The sequence below is a fragment of the Thalassophryne amazonica genome, chromosome 15 (genome assembly GCF_902500255.1).
Source record: "Thalassophryne amazonica chromosome 15, fThaAma1.1, whole genome shotgun sequence".
Classification (NCBI taxonomy): Eukaryota; Metazoa; Chordata; class Actinopteri; order Batrachoidiformes; family Batrachoididae; genus Thalassophryne; species Thalassophryne amazonica.
This window is the reverse complement of record NC_047117.1, coordinates 1,986,173-2,002,554: the sequence shown is the minus strand read 5'-3', so window position 1 is coordinate 2,002,554 and position 16,382 is coordinate 1,986,173. Positions and strand designations below refer to the sequence as shown.

Sequence of the window (16,382 nt, the reverse complement as noted above, 5' to 3'; positions counted from 1 at the left end):
ACTCTGAGCTCACCACATTAGCATACTCGTCAGCGAGTGCTTACTGGTAAGATAGTGCTCCGTAACATTACAATAATAATGCTAACATAAAGGGGTGTTAGCAGTAGCATGTCAACATTAGCATGTGGGAAATCTTAATGTGCCAGTTATAGCATTAGCTTTTTGCACGTTATAGCTTGTTGTTGCGTATTTTAAGGTTAACATGGCACGTCCAGACTTGCTGTCCAGATTTAACTTCGACAACACCAGCATTAGGGAGGCCGAACATGGACACGGCCACTTTACAAGAGAGACGGTTGCCAGATTCAGGCACTCGAAAAGAGAACATTTGAACTGTTTGATGGCAGGAAAAGGCCCAGACGAAAGAAGAGAGCACAGTGTTAGCTTTGCAGTTAAGAGCCGTCGTTTGCCTACAGTTCAGCTCAGCAGTAAAGCTACTGGAAGGTTCCTCGCCCTCCAGCTAAACGCCACCACAGGCCCCGTCTCCCTTGTTAGCGTGGACACACCCACACCTGAAGCCAAAGGTGAGTTTTATGACAGTCTGAACTCACTCGTCAGAGACATCATCCCAGGCAGCCACCAAATCATACTTTTGGGGGACTTCAATGCTCGCATTGGAACTGAGCCAATGTGCCTTGGTCACTTCGCCGTTGGAAAAATGAATAAGAACGTCTGCTTGAGTTACGATCCTACCACCAACTGGGCACTACAAACTCCTTCATGAACAGATTACAACACAGGTCTCTTAGAATAGAAATGAAACTTTGTCATTGTACATATACACACACACAGTTGCATGTTAAAGTTTGGGCCCCCTAATGATTTCCATGATTTTCCTTTATAAATCACTGGTTCTTTGGATCAGAAATTTCAGTTAAATATTTCATATTGCAGACAAACACAGACATATTTGAGAAGTGAAATAAAGTTTATAGTATTTACAGAAAGTGTGCAATAATTCTTTAAACAAAATTAGGCAGGTGCATAAATTTTGGCACCCCAACAGAAAAACAATACATCACTAGGACTGCAAGCAGTCATATACAGGCCCTCGTTCCGCGCGACCGCCTACCCAGGCCAGTGGGTGCCCTTGTGACCACATGTGGGCATGTGCATACAGGGGCAACCACTCATCACACAGTTAAAATTTTAAACAAATCACACAACGCATCAACGAGTTATGACATGTTGATGGTTCATCCACTAGGGGGCGCTCAGTGTACAAACAGAGGGGCCAGGTGTGTTCAGGGGCCAACTGTCATCACACGTGAAGTTTCAAGTCAATCAGGCAAAGCATGAAGGAGTTATCATGACTTAATGTTCCATGGCAAAGGGTCAAAATGGCTTCAACATAGAGAAACGTTTTCGATACCTTTTGGTCAGTATCATCTCTGGATGCTGTGAAAGAAATTTGAAGTGCATTGGACAAAATCCCTAGGAGGAGTTCGTTCAAATACAACATGTGGAAATCATTTCAAAATGAGAAGAAAATTCAAAATGGCCGACTTCCTGTTTGGAGTAGACCCATGGTGCAAGAGACTTTTTTATGCGTCTATGCAAGTCACACGTGTACCAATTTTCATCTCCCTACTACAAAAAACCCCTATGGGGAGGGGTTTTTGAAAGTTTCAAGGGGGCGCTATTGAGGCATTTTGCCCCGCCCATGGGCGACGCCCCTATGAATTGTAAGAGGTTGTCATGCTCGACCTGTGTATCAATTTTCATGATGATGTGACAAAATTAAAGCCGTCAAAAGGAAGAGCGTAATTTCATGGCGAATGGGCAATATTCGGCATGTCGCCACATGGACGCCGTTACTCGTAACTTCACGGCGTTCATCGCCTACATTCACCAACTTGTTCCGCATGTTTTAGAAGTGGAATGAAGTTGATTGGGTTAAGTATGTGACATCAGGAACTCTTAAAGTAAAAATAGGACATTACCTGTTACCACCGGGGGGCGCTATGGCGCAGGTGGGATGTTAATATATGCACACGTTCAGGGTGGAGCCCTCATCATGTCCAGCAAGTTTGAAGGATCTACGATGAAGTATGTGGGCGTGACAGCCGTTCGAAGTGAAACAGCGTGCTCCGAAAAGCTCGCCAAAGTTTGACGACCCCTAGCAGCCACGCCTTTTGAACTAATTACATTCTTTTGATAACTTTTGATCACCATGGGGTCATGATGATCTTGACCAAATCTGAAGATGATTGGATGAGTTCGTTCAAATGTAAGTAGTGGAAATGGCCAAAAATGGCAAAAATTAGCTCAAAATCGAAACTTAAAATCAAAATGGCCGACTTCCTGTTGACATTTCACCATGACAGTAAGAGACTTTTTTGTGCATCCTGGCATGGTAAATATGTGTACCGAATTTCGTGAGGCTGCGATGAAAAAACCCCAATGTGGAGGGGTTTTTGAACATTTCTAGGGGGCGCTATTTCACCATTTCACTGCGACAATGTGCGACACCCCCAAAATATCGAATTTCGGATACGGCCGGATGACTATGCAAAGTTTGGTGAGTTTCTGAGCATGGGAAGAGGCCGAAATTTCGATTTCAAGAGTGAGAATAATAAACAGCGCAATTACAATAGGGTCCTTGTAGGACTTTTTCCTACTCGGGCCCTAAATATTTAGTAGATCCTCCTTTTGCAGGAATAATATAGAAATAAAGAATGTTTATGAGTTCAATGGTACGAATATGTTATGAGGTGAATTCTCTGAATTAAATATTCATTCCATTGAAAGAATGTAAAGACATTCATTATTTATTTTATATAACGGATAAAACAGATCCTTGTCGTTTGATATTTTATTAATTTATTTACAACAGAAAAGGGACTTACATTTTGGTGCTCCACTATGATGTGTAGTCCAGTGATGCTGTGCACTGACTTCAGACTTCCATAAAAAATAAAAAAAAAAGACTGTAGTTCCTCAGTCCAGCCAAAAATCAGATCAGCATTTCATCTGAACAGGTCTTCATGCATCCAGACGGCTTACAGCGGAGTGGATTTTGTGTATGTTACAAGCAGCGTCAGTTAGCTCAATCAAATCATCGTTTTCCTGTCCCCCGCGTGTTCAACTGGCTCGGTCGACTGTGTATGTCCTCAGTGCAGCAAACAAAAATAAAAACCATGTCAGAAATGAGTCCAGCTTTTTCTATATGGACTCACTCAATTCTGAGGAAAAAATTATGGAATCACCCTGTAAATTTTCATCCCCAAAACTAACACCTGCATCAAATCAGATCTGCTCGTTAGTCTGCATCTAAAAAGGAGTGATCACATCTTGGAGAGCTGTTGCACCAAGTGGACTGACATGAATCATGGCTCCAACACGAGAGATGTCAACTGAAACAAAGGAGAGGATTATCAAACTCTTAAAAGAGGGTAAATCATCACGCAATGTTGCAAAGATGTTGGTTGTTCACAGTCAGCTGTGTCTAAACTCTGGACCAAATACAAACAACATGGGAAGGTTGTTAAAGGCAAACATACTGGTAGACCAAGGAAGACATCAAAGCGCCAATATGTCAATATGTCTCAAAAATCGAAAATGCACAACAAAACAAATGAGGAACGAATGGGAGGAAACTGGAGTCAACGTCTGTGACCGAACTGTAAGAAACCGCCTAAGGAAATTGGATTTACATACAGAAAAGCTAAACGAAAGCCATCATTAACACCTAAACAGAAAAAAACAAGGTTACAATGGGCTAAGGAAAAGCAATCGTGGACTGTGGATGACTGGATGAAAGTCATATTCAGTGATGAATCTCGAATCTGCATTGGGCAAGGTGATGATGATGGAACTTTTGCTTGGTGCCGTTCCAATGAGATTTATAAAGATGACTGCCTGAAGAGAACATGTAAATTTCCACAGTCATTGATGATATGGGGCTGCATGTCAGGTAAAGGCACTGGGGAGATGGCTGTCATTACATCATCAATAAATGCACAAGTTTACGTTGATATTTTGGACACTTTTCTTATCCCATAATTGAAAGGATGTTTGGGGATGATGAAATCATTTTTCAAGATGATAATGCATCTTGCCATAGAGCAAAAACTGTGAAAACATTCCTTGCAAAAAGACACATAGGGTCAATGTCATGGCCTGCAAATAGTCCGGATCTTAATCCAATTGAAAATCTTTGGTAGAAGTTGAAGAAAATGGTCCATGACAAGGCTCCAACCTGCAAAGCTGATCTGGCAACAGCAATCAGAGAAAGTTGGAGCCAGATTGATGAAGAGTACTGTTTGTCACTCATTAAGTCCATGCCTCAGAGACTGCAAGCTGTTAGAAAAGCCAGAGGTGGTGCAACAAAATACTAGTGATGTGTTGGAGCGTTCTTTTGTTTTTCATGATTCCATCATTTTTTCCTCAGAATTGACTGAGTCCATATTTTTTTCCCTCTGCTTGGTCTAAAAAAGTAACTGTTACTGACTGCCACAATTTTTTTTTCTTGATTTCTTATAGTGTTTCTTAAAGCCAGAAAGTTGCCATTTGAAATGACTTTAGTTTTGTGTCATGTCTGTGATCTGCTTTTTTTCTACAAAATTAAACAACTGAATGAACATCCTCCGAGGCCGGTGATTCCATAATTTTTGCCAGGGGTTGTAGAACCCCTCACTTCTCCGTCATGATTAATGAGTTGAGGTGATACATTCTCAGACTGCGTTAACCCTTGAACTCAGACGCAAGTTGGATAACATCTCAGAGCAAATGTACGCCTTGCAAAGGAAGATGTTGGCAACCAGGGAATACTCAGAAATAGGACTTGGTGGTCAGAGGAGCTGTAAATGCCCTCCGTAAAGCTAGGACATCTTACTACTCATCACTAATTGAAGAAAATAAGAACAACCCCAGGTTTCTTGTCAGCACTGTGGCCAGGCTGACAAAGAGTCAGAGCTCTATTGAGCCGAGTATTCCTTTAACTTTAACTAGTAATGACTTCATGACTTTCTTTGCTAATAAAATTTTAACTATTAGAGAAAAAATTACTCATAACCATCCCAAAGACATATCGTTCTCTTTGGCTGCTTTCAGTGATGCCGGTATTTGGTTAGACTCTTTCTCCCCGATTGTTCTGTCTGAGTTATTTTCATTAGTTACTTCCTCCAAACTATCAACATGTCTATTAGACCCCATTCCTACCAGGCTGCTCAAGGAATCCCTACCATTATTTAATGCTTCGATCTTAAATATGATCAATCTATCTTTGTTAGTTGGCTATGTACCACAGGCTTTTAAAGTGGCAGTAATTAAACCATTACTTAAAAAGCCATCACTTGACCCAGCTATCTTAGCTAATTATAGGCCAATCTCCAACCTTCCTTTTCTCTCAAAAATTCTTGAAAGGGTAGTTGTCAAACAGCTAACTGATCATCTGCAGAGGAATGGTCTATTTGAAGAGTTTCAGTCAGGTTTTAGAATTCATCATAGTACAGAAACAGCATTAGTGAAGGTTACAAATGATCTTCTTATGGCCTCAGACAGTGGACTCATCTCTGTGCTTGTTCTGTTAGACCTCAGTGCTGCTTTTGATACTGTTGACCATAAAATTTTATTACAGAGATTAGAGCATGCCATAGGTATTAAAGGCACTGCGCTGCGGTGGTTTGAATCATATTTATCTAATAGATTACAATTTGTTCATGTAAATGGGGAATCTTCTTCACAGACTAAGGTTAATTATGGAGTTCCACAAGGTTCTGTGCTAGGACCAATTTTATTCACTTTATACATGCTTCCCTTAGGCAGTATTATTAGACAGCATTGCTTAAATTTTCATTGTTACGCAGACGATACCCAGCTTTATCTATCCATGAAGCCAGAGGACACACACCAATTAGCTAAACTGCAGGATTGTCTTACAGACATAAAGACATGGATGACCTCTAATTTCCTGCTTTTAAACTCAGATAAAACTGAAGTTATTGTACTTGGCCCCACAAATCTTAGAAACATGGTGTCTAACCAGATCCTTACTCTGGATGGCATTACCCTGACCTCTAGTAATACTGTGAGAAATCTTGGAGTCATTTTTGATCAGGATATGTCATTCAATGCACATATTAAACAAATATGTAGGACTGCTTTTTTGCATTTGCGCAATATCTCTAAAATTAGAAAGGTCTTGTCTCAGAGTGATGCTGAAAAACTAATTCATGCATTTATTTCCTCTAGGCTGGACTATTGTAATTCATTATTATCAGGTTGTCCTAAAAGTTCCCTGAAAAGCCTTCAGTTAATTCAAAATGCTGCAGCTAGAGTACTGACGGGGACTAGAAGGAGAGAGCATATCTCACCCATATTGGCCTCTCTTCATTGGCTTCCTGTTATTTCTAGAATAGAATTTAAAATTCTTCTTCTTACTTATAAGGTTTTGAATAGTCAGGTCCCATCTTATCTTAGGGACCTCATAGTACCATATCACCCCAATAGAGCGCTTCGCTCTCAGACTGCAGGCTTACTTGTAGTTCCTAGGGTTTGTAAGAGTAGAATGGGAGGCAGAGCCTTCAGCTTTCAGGCTCCTCTCCTGTGGAACCAGCTCCCAATTCAGATCAGGGAGACAGACACCCTCTCTACTTTTAAGATTAGGCTTAAAACTTTCCTTTTTGCTAAAGCTTATAGTTAGGGCTGGATCAGGTGACCCTGAACCATCCCTTAGTTATGCTGCTATAGACGTAGACTGCTGGGGGGTTCCCATGATGCACTGTTTCTTTCTCTTTTTGCTCTGTATGCACCACTCTGCATTTAATCATTAGTGATTGATCTCTGCTCCCCTCCACAGCATGTCTTTTTCCTGGTTCTCTCCCTCAGCCCCAACCAGTCCCAGCAGAAGACTGCCCCTCCCTGAGCCTGGTTCTGCTGGAGGTTTCTTCCTGTTAAAAGGGAGTTTTTCCTTCCCACTGTAGCCAAGTGCTTGCTCACAGGGGGTCGTTTTGACCGTTGGGGTTTTTCTGTAATTATTGTATGGCCTTGCCTTACAATATAAAGCGCCTTGGGGCAATTGTTTGTTGTGATTTGGCGCTATATAAATAAAATTGATTTGATTTAAATGTGTTTTCTCTGCTCACCTCTAAATATGGCAGGCTTATTAGCCTCTGAAGGGCAAGACACCCCGCTGCCAGAAGAATTTCGACAGCCTTGGTGAACCATTCAGCTGCCCTATTATCTTCTGCCCTCCCTGACAGTCTGATGTTGTCAAGGCAACTCCAGACATTATGCACACTGACAGAAACTGACACGAACTCATCTCATCCACACTCATGATCAAATACTAGAAACTTAATTTCACTTCCCAAATGTCACTGTGTTTGTCTGCTATATGATATGTTTAACTGAAATTTCTGATCCAGACAACCAATGATTTATATGGAAAATCATGGAAATCATCAGGGGGGCCCAAACTTTTACATACAATGAAACATGTCCTCTTGTCCTCTGCATTTAACCATCCTAATTACAGTTAGGCACAATCCAACCACTAGGGGCAGTGTGCAGCCACAGTCCGGCACCCGGGGACCAACTACAGATGTAGAGATGCTGCCTTGCTCAGAGGCAAACCCTACATAAGCATGTTTTTGATTGTGGGAGGAAACCCACACAGACATGTGGAGAACATGCCAACTCTACACAAAGGCTGGGAATCGATCCCACGACCTTCTTGCTGCGAGGCACCAGTGCTAACCACTAAACCACCGTGCCGCCCCGCTGCCCTTGGAGACATCCCCACTCTAAGAATTGGTCATCAACACAGTGTGCGGGTGGCGGTGGTTCCTGTGTGGGCAGGGCTGGCGGCATCAACACGTGCTCACCACAGCGCCAGTTGTGACACAGATCACTTATTGAAGTGTTGTAGGCTGAAGCTTCAGCCAAAGGAGTTTTATAGCACCAAATCAACAGGAAAAGCACATCTGCCTGAAGGCCCAATCAGAGCTCCAGCCAATGTTCTCAGAAACTTTCCAGAAGGTGTACAAAGCACCTGCTACCTCAGCCTCTGCTACAGGAGCATGGGACACCCTGAGGGACAGCATTCACCATGTTGCTGCGCACACCTTCGGAAAGCACAACAGGAAGTCTCCTGACTGGCTTGAGGCAAAGACCACACAGGTGATTCCCATCATAGAGGCAACATGATCTACCTTGATTCGGTAAAAGCAGTTACCCGTCAGGAATAACCTTCTTGCCTTGCGCATGGCTAGAAGCCTGGCACAGGGGACAGCTAGACTCTGCACTAATGAGTACTGGGTCGAGCTAAGCAGCAGCATCCAGCAAGCTGCAGACACTGGGAACGTTTCGTGGCACGTATGAAGGCATAAAGAAGGTACCAGGACCTACATCAAGCAAGACCGATCCTATCAAAGCCACATCTGGCACTCTCCTTACAGACACGGCTGAGCAAATGGAGAGATGGGTGCAGCACTATTCTCAACACCTTCAGATGCCACTGTAAGCCTTCCTCCATTGGACAATCTTGATAATGAACCAACCATGGACAAGCTGAAACATGCCATCAAACAACTGAAGCAAGGCAAAGCCCTAGGAAACAATGGCATTCCCCCTGATCTGCTCAAGCACTGTCTTTTGACACTTGCTGCCCCACTGCACCATATGACCATCATATGTGCCCCAGGATATGAGACACGCCAACATCATTACACTGTATAAGAACAAAGGAGACAGGAGGGACTGCAAAAATTACCGAGGTATGTCTCTCCTGAGCATTGTTGGAAACGTCATCACCAGAGGCTGCAGATGCTGGCGGAGCGTGTGTATCCTGAATCACAATGAGGCTTCCGTGCCGAATGCCTGTGTGACCAGAGCTCTCCTGTATGGGAGAAGAAGAGAAGAAAGCTCGACGTATTCCACCTGAGAAACTCTGGACACTCTGGGCCAAGCAGGGTCATCCCTTCAAGTCTGGTCTGCTTGAGGTTTCTTCCTCAGAGGGAGTTTTTCCTTACCACTGCTGCTCTGGGGGTTAATAAGGTTAGACCTTACTTGTGTGAAGCACCTTGAGGCAACTCTGTTGTGATTTGGTGCTATATAAATGAAAATAAATTGAAATAAAAAACTGAGAAGCCTCCGCGAGATTCTGAGTATCACCTTGCGTGATCAGGTCACAGATGCTGATGTAGTATCTCGTGCTGGTCTCCCTAGCATGTACTCGTACCTGCGACAGCACAGACTGCGTTGGCTAGGCCGCATTGGTGGAATGGGTGTCAGTTGCATCGTGAAAGACGTCCTGTATGCGGAGCTCCCTCAGGACTAGCGCTCAATCAGCCGCTTCCATCTGCGCTTCAAAGACGTGGTCAAAAGAGACCTCGCATGTATGAAGATTGACAGTGACTTCTGGCTGACAATCAGGCCAAATGGAGAGCCACCATGCACGAATGCATCATGGCCTTTGAGGCTAAACAGCACGAGCTCGCTGCTGAAAAACGCCACATGCGCTCTGAATGCACTGTAGCCCAGCAAGAGGGCACAACCGCCACAAACACTTCTCAGTGTGTCCTGTGTGGCAGACAATGCCTTTCCGGTACAGGACTCGGCAGCCACGGCAGACGATGCTCCAGCAGCAGCATCACTGATCTTTGTTATTTTCTGGTCAACTTGACCGAAGGAGGCAACGTGGAAAAAATAAGGTTAGCATGTTGACTCCATTTTATCTTCAGTGTTTTATCGTGGATGAAAACACTACGAGCTCTTCTGACTTCTTTTCAGAAAATAAAAATGCAGTGTGAACATATAAATATGTACTTTAAGTTTAAATAAAACAACTATCATCCTTCTAAATGATACAAATGAGGCTCCTCCTCCTGTATTAAATCAAAAGGCGATTTACCGATCCATCCCTGGTTCTTGTCGTCGGCGACGCTCCACAGCAGCTCTCGGTGGGCGTTACTGATGTCCGGCTGCACCAATCGGATCAGCTGGTTCCAGCAGGGCTGTGTCACCACTGGCTCTGCCCCCTCTACTCTGTGCTCCTGCAGCACAGCAAACGCTCGCGCCATCTTGTGGCGTTTGGCCCTGACGAGCTGCCGTACCTCCTGCTGTTTATCACGTGAAAATCAACATGTTCGATGAACAACAGTCTGATGACATCATGAGTTTAAATGAGAAATGAGTTTAAAACTGATACCTCACAGCAAGTTCTCAGACAAAACAGTGCAAAAACATTCACGTTAGCTAGCAATTAGCTGGTCTAACATCAATCAAATGGCACGCTGGTTAACCAGCGGGTTAGCATGTAGCTTTCATAAAAAGTTGTCTGAGTAACTCTGCCTTCTTCGCGGAACATTAGCATTCTAAGCAGTTAGCGACTCGGTACCTTCAGATATTTCTTGTAGTTGTTGTAGACAACGGCCAAGAAGACAGACATGAAGATGTAGGTGTTGATGAGGATGTAGAGGATGAAGAAGATGGCGAAGAAGGAGCTGAAATTATACGCCGGCATCCTGTTGAAGAGAGAGAGAGAAAAAAAACACAATGTGTAAACACGACTGCAAGGAAAGAGGAATCAGAGAGAGATGAAATCCCACAAAGTCATTTCCTTCTTCTTTGAGAAGGACGAAGTGTCTTTCTCTCACTGTGCGCTGAAGATGTTTCCTGAGACGGTTCCTGGTTTTACTGCGAGTCAGTGATCGGTTCCTGTTCAAGGTTCTGGACCCGCAGCATGTTTTCATGGCAGGAAAATATTTTTTTTCTAAAGTCTTACATGACGTCGGGGCTGTTGGCGGTGGTGACAAGCACGTAGAGGTCAAAGACGATGTCCAGGTAGCTGGTGAAGTACGGCGTGCCCTCGATGGTCTGCAGACCACTGCAGAAAACAAACAAATCAACACACGCAAACAAGCTGCTGCAGAAAACAAACAACATGTATTCAGAGAAAGAAGCTGCAGTGGAAAACATCCTTCTATCCATTTTCTATACCTCATTCACTCACTCATCTTCAGTTAAGGGTCATTGGGGGGGGGGGGGGGGGGGGAGCCTATCCCAGCAGTCGTAGGGTGTGAGGCGGGCAGGGTTCACCCTGGACAGAACGCCAGTCTCTGGCGGGTGTATTCTACATCAGAGGCAGTAAACTGATCACCTTCTGTGTGTTTAATAGAGAAATAGGCTAAAAGTCCAATTATCTCCCTTGAACTAGTTCCTTTCATGCACGTCCACACACGGCGTCCACACACGGCGTCCCCACACGGCGTCCCCTGACTGTGTGAAGACTCATTTAAACCCCCAAACACGTGGACATATCATGATGTCAAAGGTCAAAGTGTCAGATTTCTCAGGCATCATGATAAAACTGATCCTGTCCCAAAGTTTGATGGTGTTTCAGGAAGACTTACCGCTTCCCTATGAGTTTGAGCGCCATGAGCGAGAAGATCAGGACGCTGAACATGAAAAGCAGGAAGACATAGAAGATCTGAGGCAGAGCGTTCCTGATGCTTCGGAACGCTCTGCGAAGCTGGACACAAAGAAAAACAAGTAAATTTAAAACATCAACAATCAAAAGATTTCAGAAAGAAAATCCAAAAGCATGAATGTTGTGGTTTCACAGACAGACGTGTTTTTCCGCATTGTTGATCCAAATCTTTTTTGTGAGCTGTATTTTCAGTTGGGTTGAACTTTGCACCAAGAGGCCACCGTACTTTCAGGAGTTCAGCTGCCGTCTAGTCAAACCTTTGCACCTTTACGAGCAGGTGAGACGGGTGAGACAGGTGGGCGGTTACCTGCCGGCCCTCTGTGATGTTGACCAGCAGCAGTGGGCGGAGCACTCTGGACCAGCGGACGGCGTAGCGGTCTGTAGCCTTCAGCGTGCCGTAAATGACCATGTCCACCAGAGTCAGCTGGACAACAAACAGACCGATGATGTCATAGTCATGTTTATGTCTGTGGTTTACCTCCTTCATTTACAGTATGATTATGTTTTTATTTCCTCTTTATGATGTCACTTTGTTTCACAGTGTTTAATATATTTATGACTTTACATGCAGGAGACGTAAACGACTTCTACGAATAAAAAGCTTCACTTTGCATCAGAGTTTGTCTTTCGGAGTCCAAGCGAGCGGCGTGCGTTTGGCAGAAGCGGCTGTGCCGACATCGACTCCGTTTTAATGGAAAATTTAAAAGTCGAGGTGACAAAAGACAAAGAAAAGACTCCAAACATCTAAATAAGTTATATTGAAAAGAAAACATTTCATCAGAACCATTTTGTGTTTGGATTTTACGAGACACTCAAAGACCTGCAGAACCTGTCACCATGGCAACTAAAAAAAAACAAAAAAACAACTGTTAGGCAAGTCCTTTGAACTCGTCTTCGTGCACGCAGCAGAGTGACAGCAGGATGATGTCACGTGTGCAAGGAATTATGGGTCCTGAAAACGTCTCGTTTGGACATGATTTGATTGACAGCTGGCCTGATGATGTCCCTCTAAATTTGAATATGAAATTATAAACAACATTAATTTACTCAAAATCAGACAATGAGTCACTTGAAGTGTTTGTTTCTATTTTGCAAAGGATTCTGTGAACTTTTAAATACAGACAATAGTTTAATAATCATGAAGGGAAAATTTAAAAAACGGCATCAAACAACACTGAAGAAGAACGACAAAAGAAACAAAAAAATAAAATTCAATTAAAAAAGACCTATGACTAGTTTTTTTTAACTAAATAATCTGATCAATAATCAGTATAGATTAGATCACCAGCAATCTGTCACCATGGAGACAGAGCTCAAACTGTGCTGCTATCATTTTTAAGATAAAGAGCTAAAAATGTTTTTGAGTCTTGAGTGCCGCCTCAGTGTAGAACTCAGGACCAGATCCTGTCAGTCAACAACGTCTCCTCACAGGGACCGGAACCAGACGTTTGTTACTGAGTCACCAGGAAGCCGCGAGGCAAAACCGCTGACGAGGCAAAACTGCCGGCTAAAGGTCATTTCCCAACAACAGGCAGAGAGTCGCCTCAGCACAACACAGGAACCACCGCCATCGCCCCCCACAGGAACCAACGGCGCCATAGGAACTGTCGCCCACCCCCATCGCGGCAGCAGCCTGACATCGGTGTGTGAGTGTGTCTGTGCAAATGGGTGAATGTGAGGCATCATTGTAAAGCACTTTGAGCGTCTGATGCAGATGGAAAAGCGGGATATAAATGCATTTATGCCGCCATGCTGCCCCAGAATTAAACCAAAATGAGCATCAATCTAAACAAAGTTGGTCAGACTCTTTATACTGGTAATAAGCTCCGCCCATTGGACTGATGATGTAGCAAATGTCCTTGTTGTGATGTCATAAAAGCCTAGATGTAGATGTAACGGCCTCTCTTACCGCCACAATGACGATAATGCAGATGTTCTTCGGGTCTTTCCAGAACTTATCTCGAGGAATCACTTTGGCAAAGTGAAGCAGCCGCAAAGTGAAGACCAGCAGACACAGCAGCTCCATCAGCATGGTGACCTGAAGAGCAGAAATCAAACATCAGGTCACCGAGACGGCGGGACAGTTTCCCCGGGGACCCGAAACAGGCACCGGGTCACCAAGACAGCGGGACAGTGTCCCCGAAATAGACACCGGATCACCGAGACGGCGGGACAGTGTCCCCGGGGACCCAAAACAGGCACCGGGTCACCGAGACAGTGTCCCCGAGGACCCGAAACAGGCACCGGGTCACCGACACAGTGTCCCCGAGGACCCGAAACAGGCACCGGGTCACCAAGACAGCGGGACAGTGTCCCCGAAATAGACACCGGATCACCGAGACGGCGGGACAGTGTCCCCGGGGACCCAAAACAGGCACCGGGTCACCGAGACAGTGTCCCCGAGGACCCGAAACAGGCACCGGGTCACCGACACAGTGTCCCCGAGGACCCGAAACAGGCACCGGGTCACCAAGACAGCGGGACAGTGTCCCCGAAATAGACACCGGATCACCGAGACGGCGGGACAGTGTCCCCGGGGACCCAAAACAGGCACCGGGTCACCGAGACAGTGTCCCCGAGGACCCGAAACAGGCACCGGGTCACCGAGACAGCGTCCCCGGGGACCCGAAACAGGCACCGGGTCACTGAGACAGCGTCCCCGAGGACCCGAAACAGCACCGGGTCACCGAAACAGTGTCCCCGGGGACCCAAAACAGGCACCGGGTCACCGAGACAGCGTCCCCGGGGACCCAAAACAGGCACGGGTCCTCAGGAAGTACAATGTTTCATTTGTAGGAATCTGATCAACTTGGTGAATTTTTATCTAATTTTTGTTCACAAACAAACAGCACAGAGGTCACATGGTGTCCTGTTGTTCCTCAGGACTATGTAGCTGTGTCTCACGCTTAGTATGAAATTATAATTCATTTTCAGAATAACAGAGCTTAATAAAAAAATTCCTCTATACATTTCTTCAGGCTGTCAACATGCTAGCTCAGTAAACTAACTCATCACCATACGAAAATATCAAAACTCACAAGTGTTAGGTGACGTTAAGCAGCCGCGTGACGCTACCTGATTCAGAACGTATTTGCAGAAAACAACATTCATCCACAAATTAGTTTAACAAATGACCTTTCAAGTTATTTCAGTTGCTACGTGGATATTAGCGTTAGCTGCTGTTCAGTTTTATGCTACTACTTACTGAAAACTATAATTTATTTTTTAATCACTATACTCTAGTCAAGCAGGAATATATAAATACAAGTAAAAGTTAGCATCGTCATGTCAGGAGATACTTTAGCATTATGTTAGCAGCCTAAAGTTGGCTGAAGTTTGAAGCATCAAACATCTTAGTAAATTATGCGAGAAAATGTTTTGCTGCTAATAATCACAGGCGTTCTTTAAAATGATTTGAAACTTAACATGAAACTTCACAAAGCATTATTAATGACTGTGTCAATACTGTTAGCATGCTCAGCCGTGAAAACGGTTAATGCTGAAGCTAAATCTGTTAGCATTGTTAGCCAAACAGAGCTCCTTGATTAATTGATTTTATGACATCATAAAGTGCAGCTGGAAACAGAGGTGCAACTCACCCACATTGGCAGCGGAACGAGCGCGGGCTCCTCAAAGACAGCCAGCGAGAGATCGACCAGGATGAAGACATAGAGGAGGACCCGAGGAGCCCAGTGGTTATAGAGCAGGTAGAGTCTGGAGAGACACATGAGCGCCATTTAGTGTCCACAGCATCCCAACAACAACAAACCTTCATGTGCCAAGTTCCTGAACCTGCTTCTCCTACCAGGCTTCCTTCACCCATCTGTCTCCTCCTCATCTCTCTTCAGCAACACCTTCAAACCCCTTCAAACTGCTGTCCTGGACTTTCTTAGTTATGCGTTTTCTCCCTTCACTGCCTGCGAGTCAACCTCTAGTCAGTCTCCTCTCCACAACCCTTTCCCAGATTTTCTCTGGATGTGAGGTCACTCTGCTCCTTCAGAGGTCTCCACAGTCCTGAACATCTCCTTCAGGATGAATATGGTCCTCTGGCCTTTTCTCCTGATCACATCTGACAACATCTCTGCATCTGGTTTAGGGCTTCTTTGAATTCCTTCTTCTGCTCAATCCTTCATTTAACTGTTTTCAAAAAAATCCTCACGGGGCCCCGAGTACATAAAAAAAAACAAAACAAAAAAAAAAAACACACGGGCCCAGAGTATGTGAAAACAGTCCCAGGGACCCGAGTATGTAAAAAGAAAAAAAAAAAAAAAAAAACACACGGGCCCAGAGTATGTGAAAACAGTCCCAGGGACCCGAGTATGTAAAAAGAAAAAAAAAAAAAAAAAAACACACGGGCCCAGAGTATGTGAAAACAGTCCCAGGGACCCGAGTATGTAAAAATACCCACGGGGCCCCGAGTACATAAAAAGAAAAAAAAAAAAAAAAAAACACACGGGCCCAGAGTATGTGAAAACAGTCCCAGGGACCTGAGTATGTAAAAATACCCACGGGGCCCCGAGTACATAAAAAGAAAAAAAAAAAAAAAAAACACACGGGCCCAGAGTACGTGAAAACAGTCCCAGGGACCTGAGTATGTAAAAAGAAAAAAAAAAAAAAAAACACACGGGCCCAGAGTATGTGAAAACAGTCCCAGGGACCCGAGTATGTAAAAAGAAAAAAAACAAAAAAAAACACACGGGCCCAGAGTATGTGAAAACAGTCCCAGGGACCTGAGTATGTAAAAATACCCACGGGGCCCCGAGTACATAAAAAGAAATAAATAGCCACGGGGCCCTGAATATGTAAAAATACTCAGAGAAAAGCTGGAAAAGCTGAAGTGTGTTAAAAGCTAATCAGCAGAATGTGACAAGAAGATTTCAAGTGAACAAAAATGACTCAGATGAGTTTCTGTGGATGATGCAGTTTCCAAAATGTGTTTTTTTAAGAA

At 44.2% G+C, this 16,382-nt stretch overlaps 1 protein-coding gene across 3 annotated transcripts in view; it reads right to left on the bottom strand.

The window, feature by feature from the left end:
• tpcn3 (two pore segment channel 3) overlaps positions 1 to 16,382 on the bottom strand; it is a 49,328-nt gene that overhangs the window by 31,298 nt on the left and 1,648 nt on the right. For all 3 annotated transcript variants that reach the window (XM_034189266.1, XM_034189268.1, XM_034189267.1), the window contains exons 3-9: positions 15,034 to 15,148; positions 13,344 to 13,472; positions 11,742 to 11,858; positions 11,358 to 11,476; positions 10,730 to 10,831; positions 10,343 to 10,469; positions 9,857 to 10,064 (exon numbers count right to left, since the gene is read on the bottom strand). In XM_034189266.1, the coding sequence (XP_034045157.1) occupies positions 9,857 to 10,064; positions 10,343 to 10,469; positions 10,730 to 10,831; positions 11,358 to 11,476; positions 11,742 to 11,858; positions 13,344 to 13,472; positions 15,034 to 15,148 (917 nt within the window). The remainder of the gene's footprint in view (positions 1 to 9,856; positions 10,065 to 10,342; positions 10,470 to 10,729; positions 10,832 to 11,357; positions 11,477 to 11,741; positions 11,859 to 13,343; positions 13,473 to 15,033; positions 15,149 to 16,382) is intronic.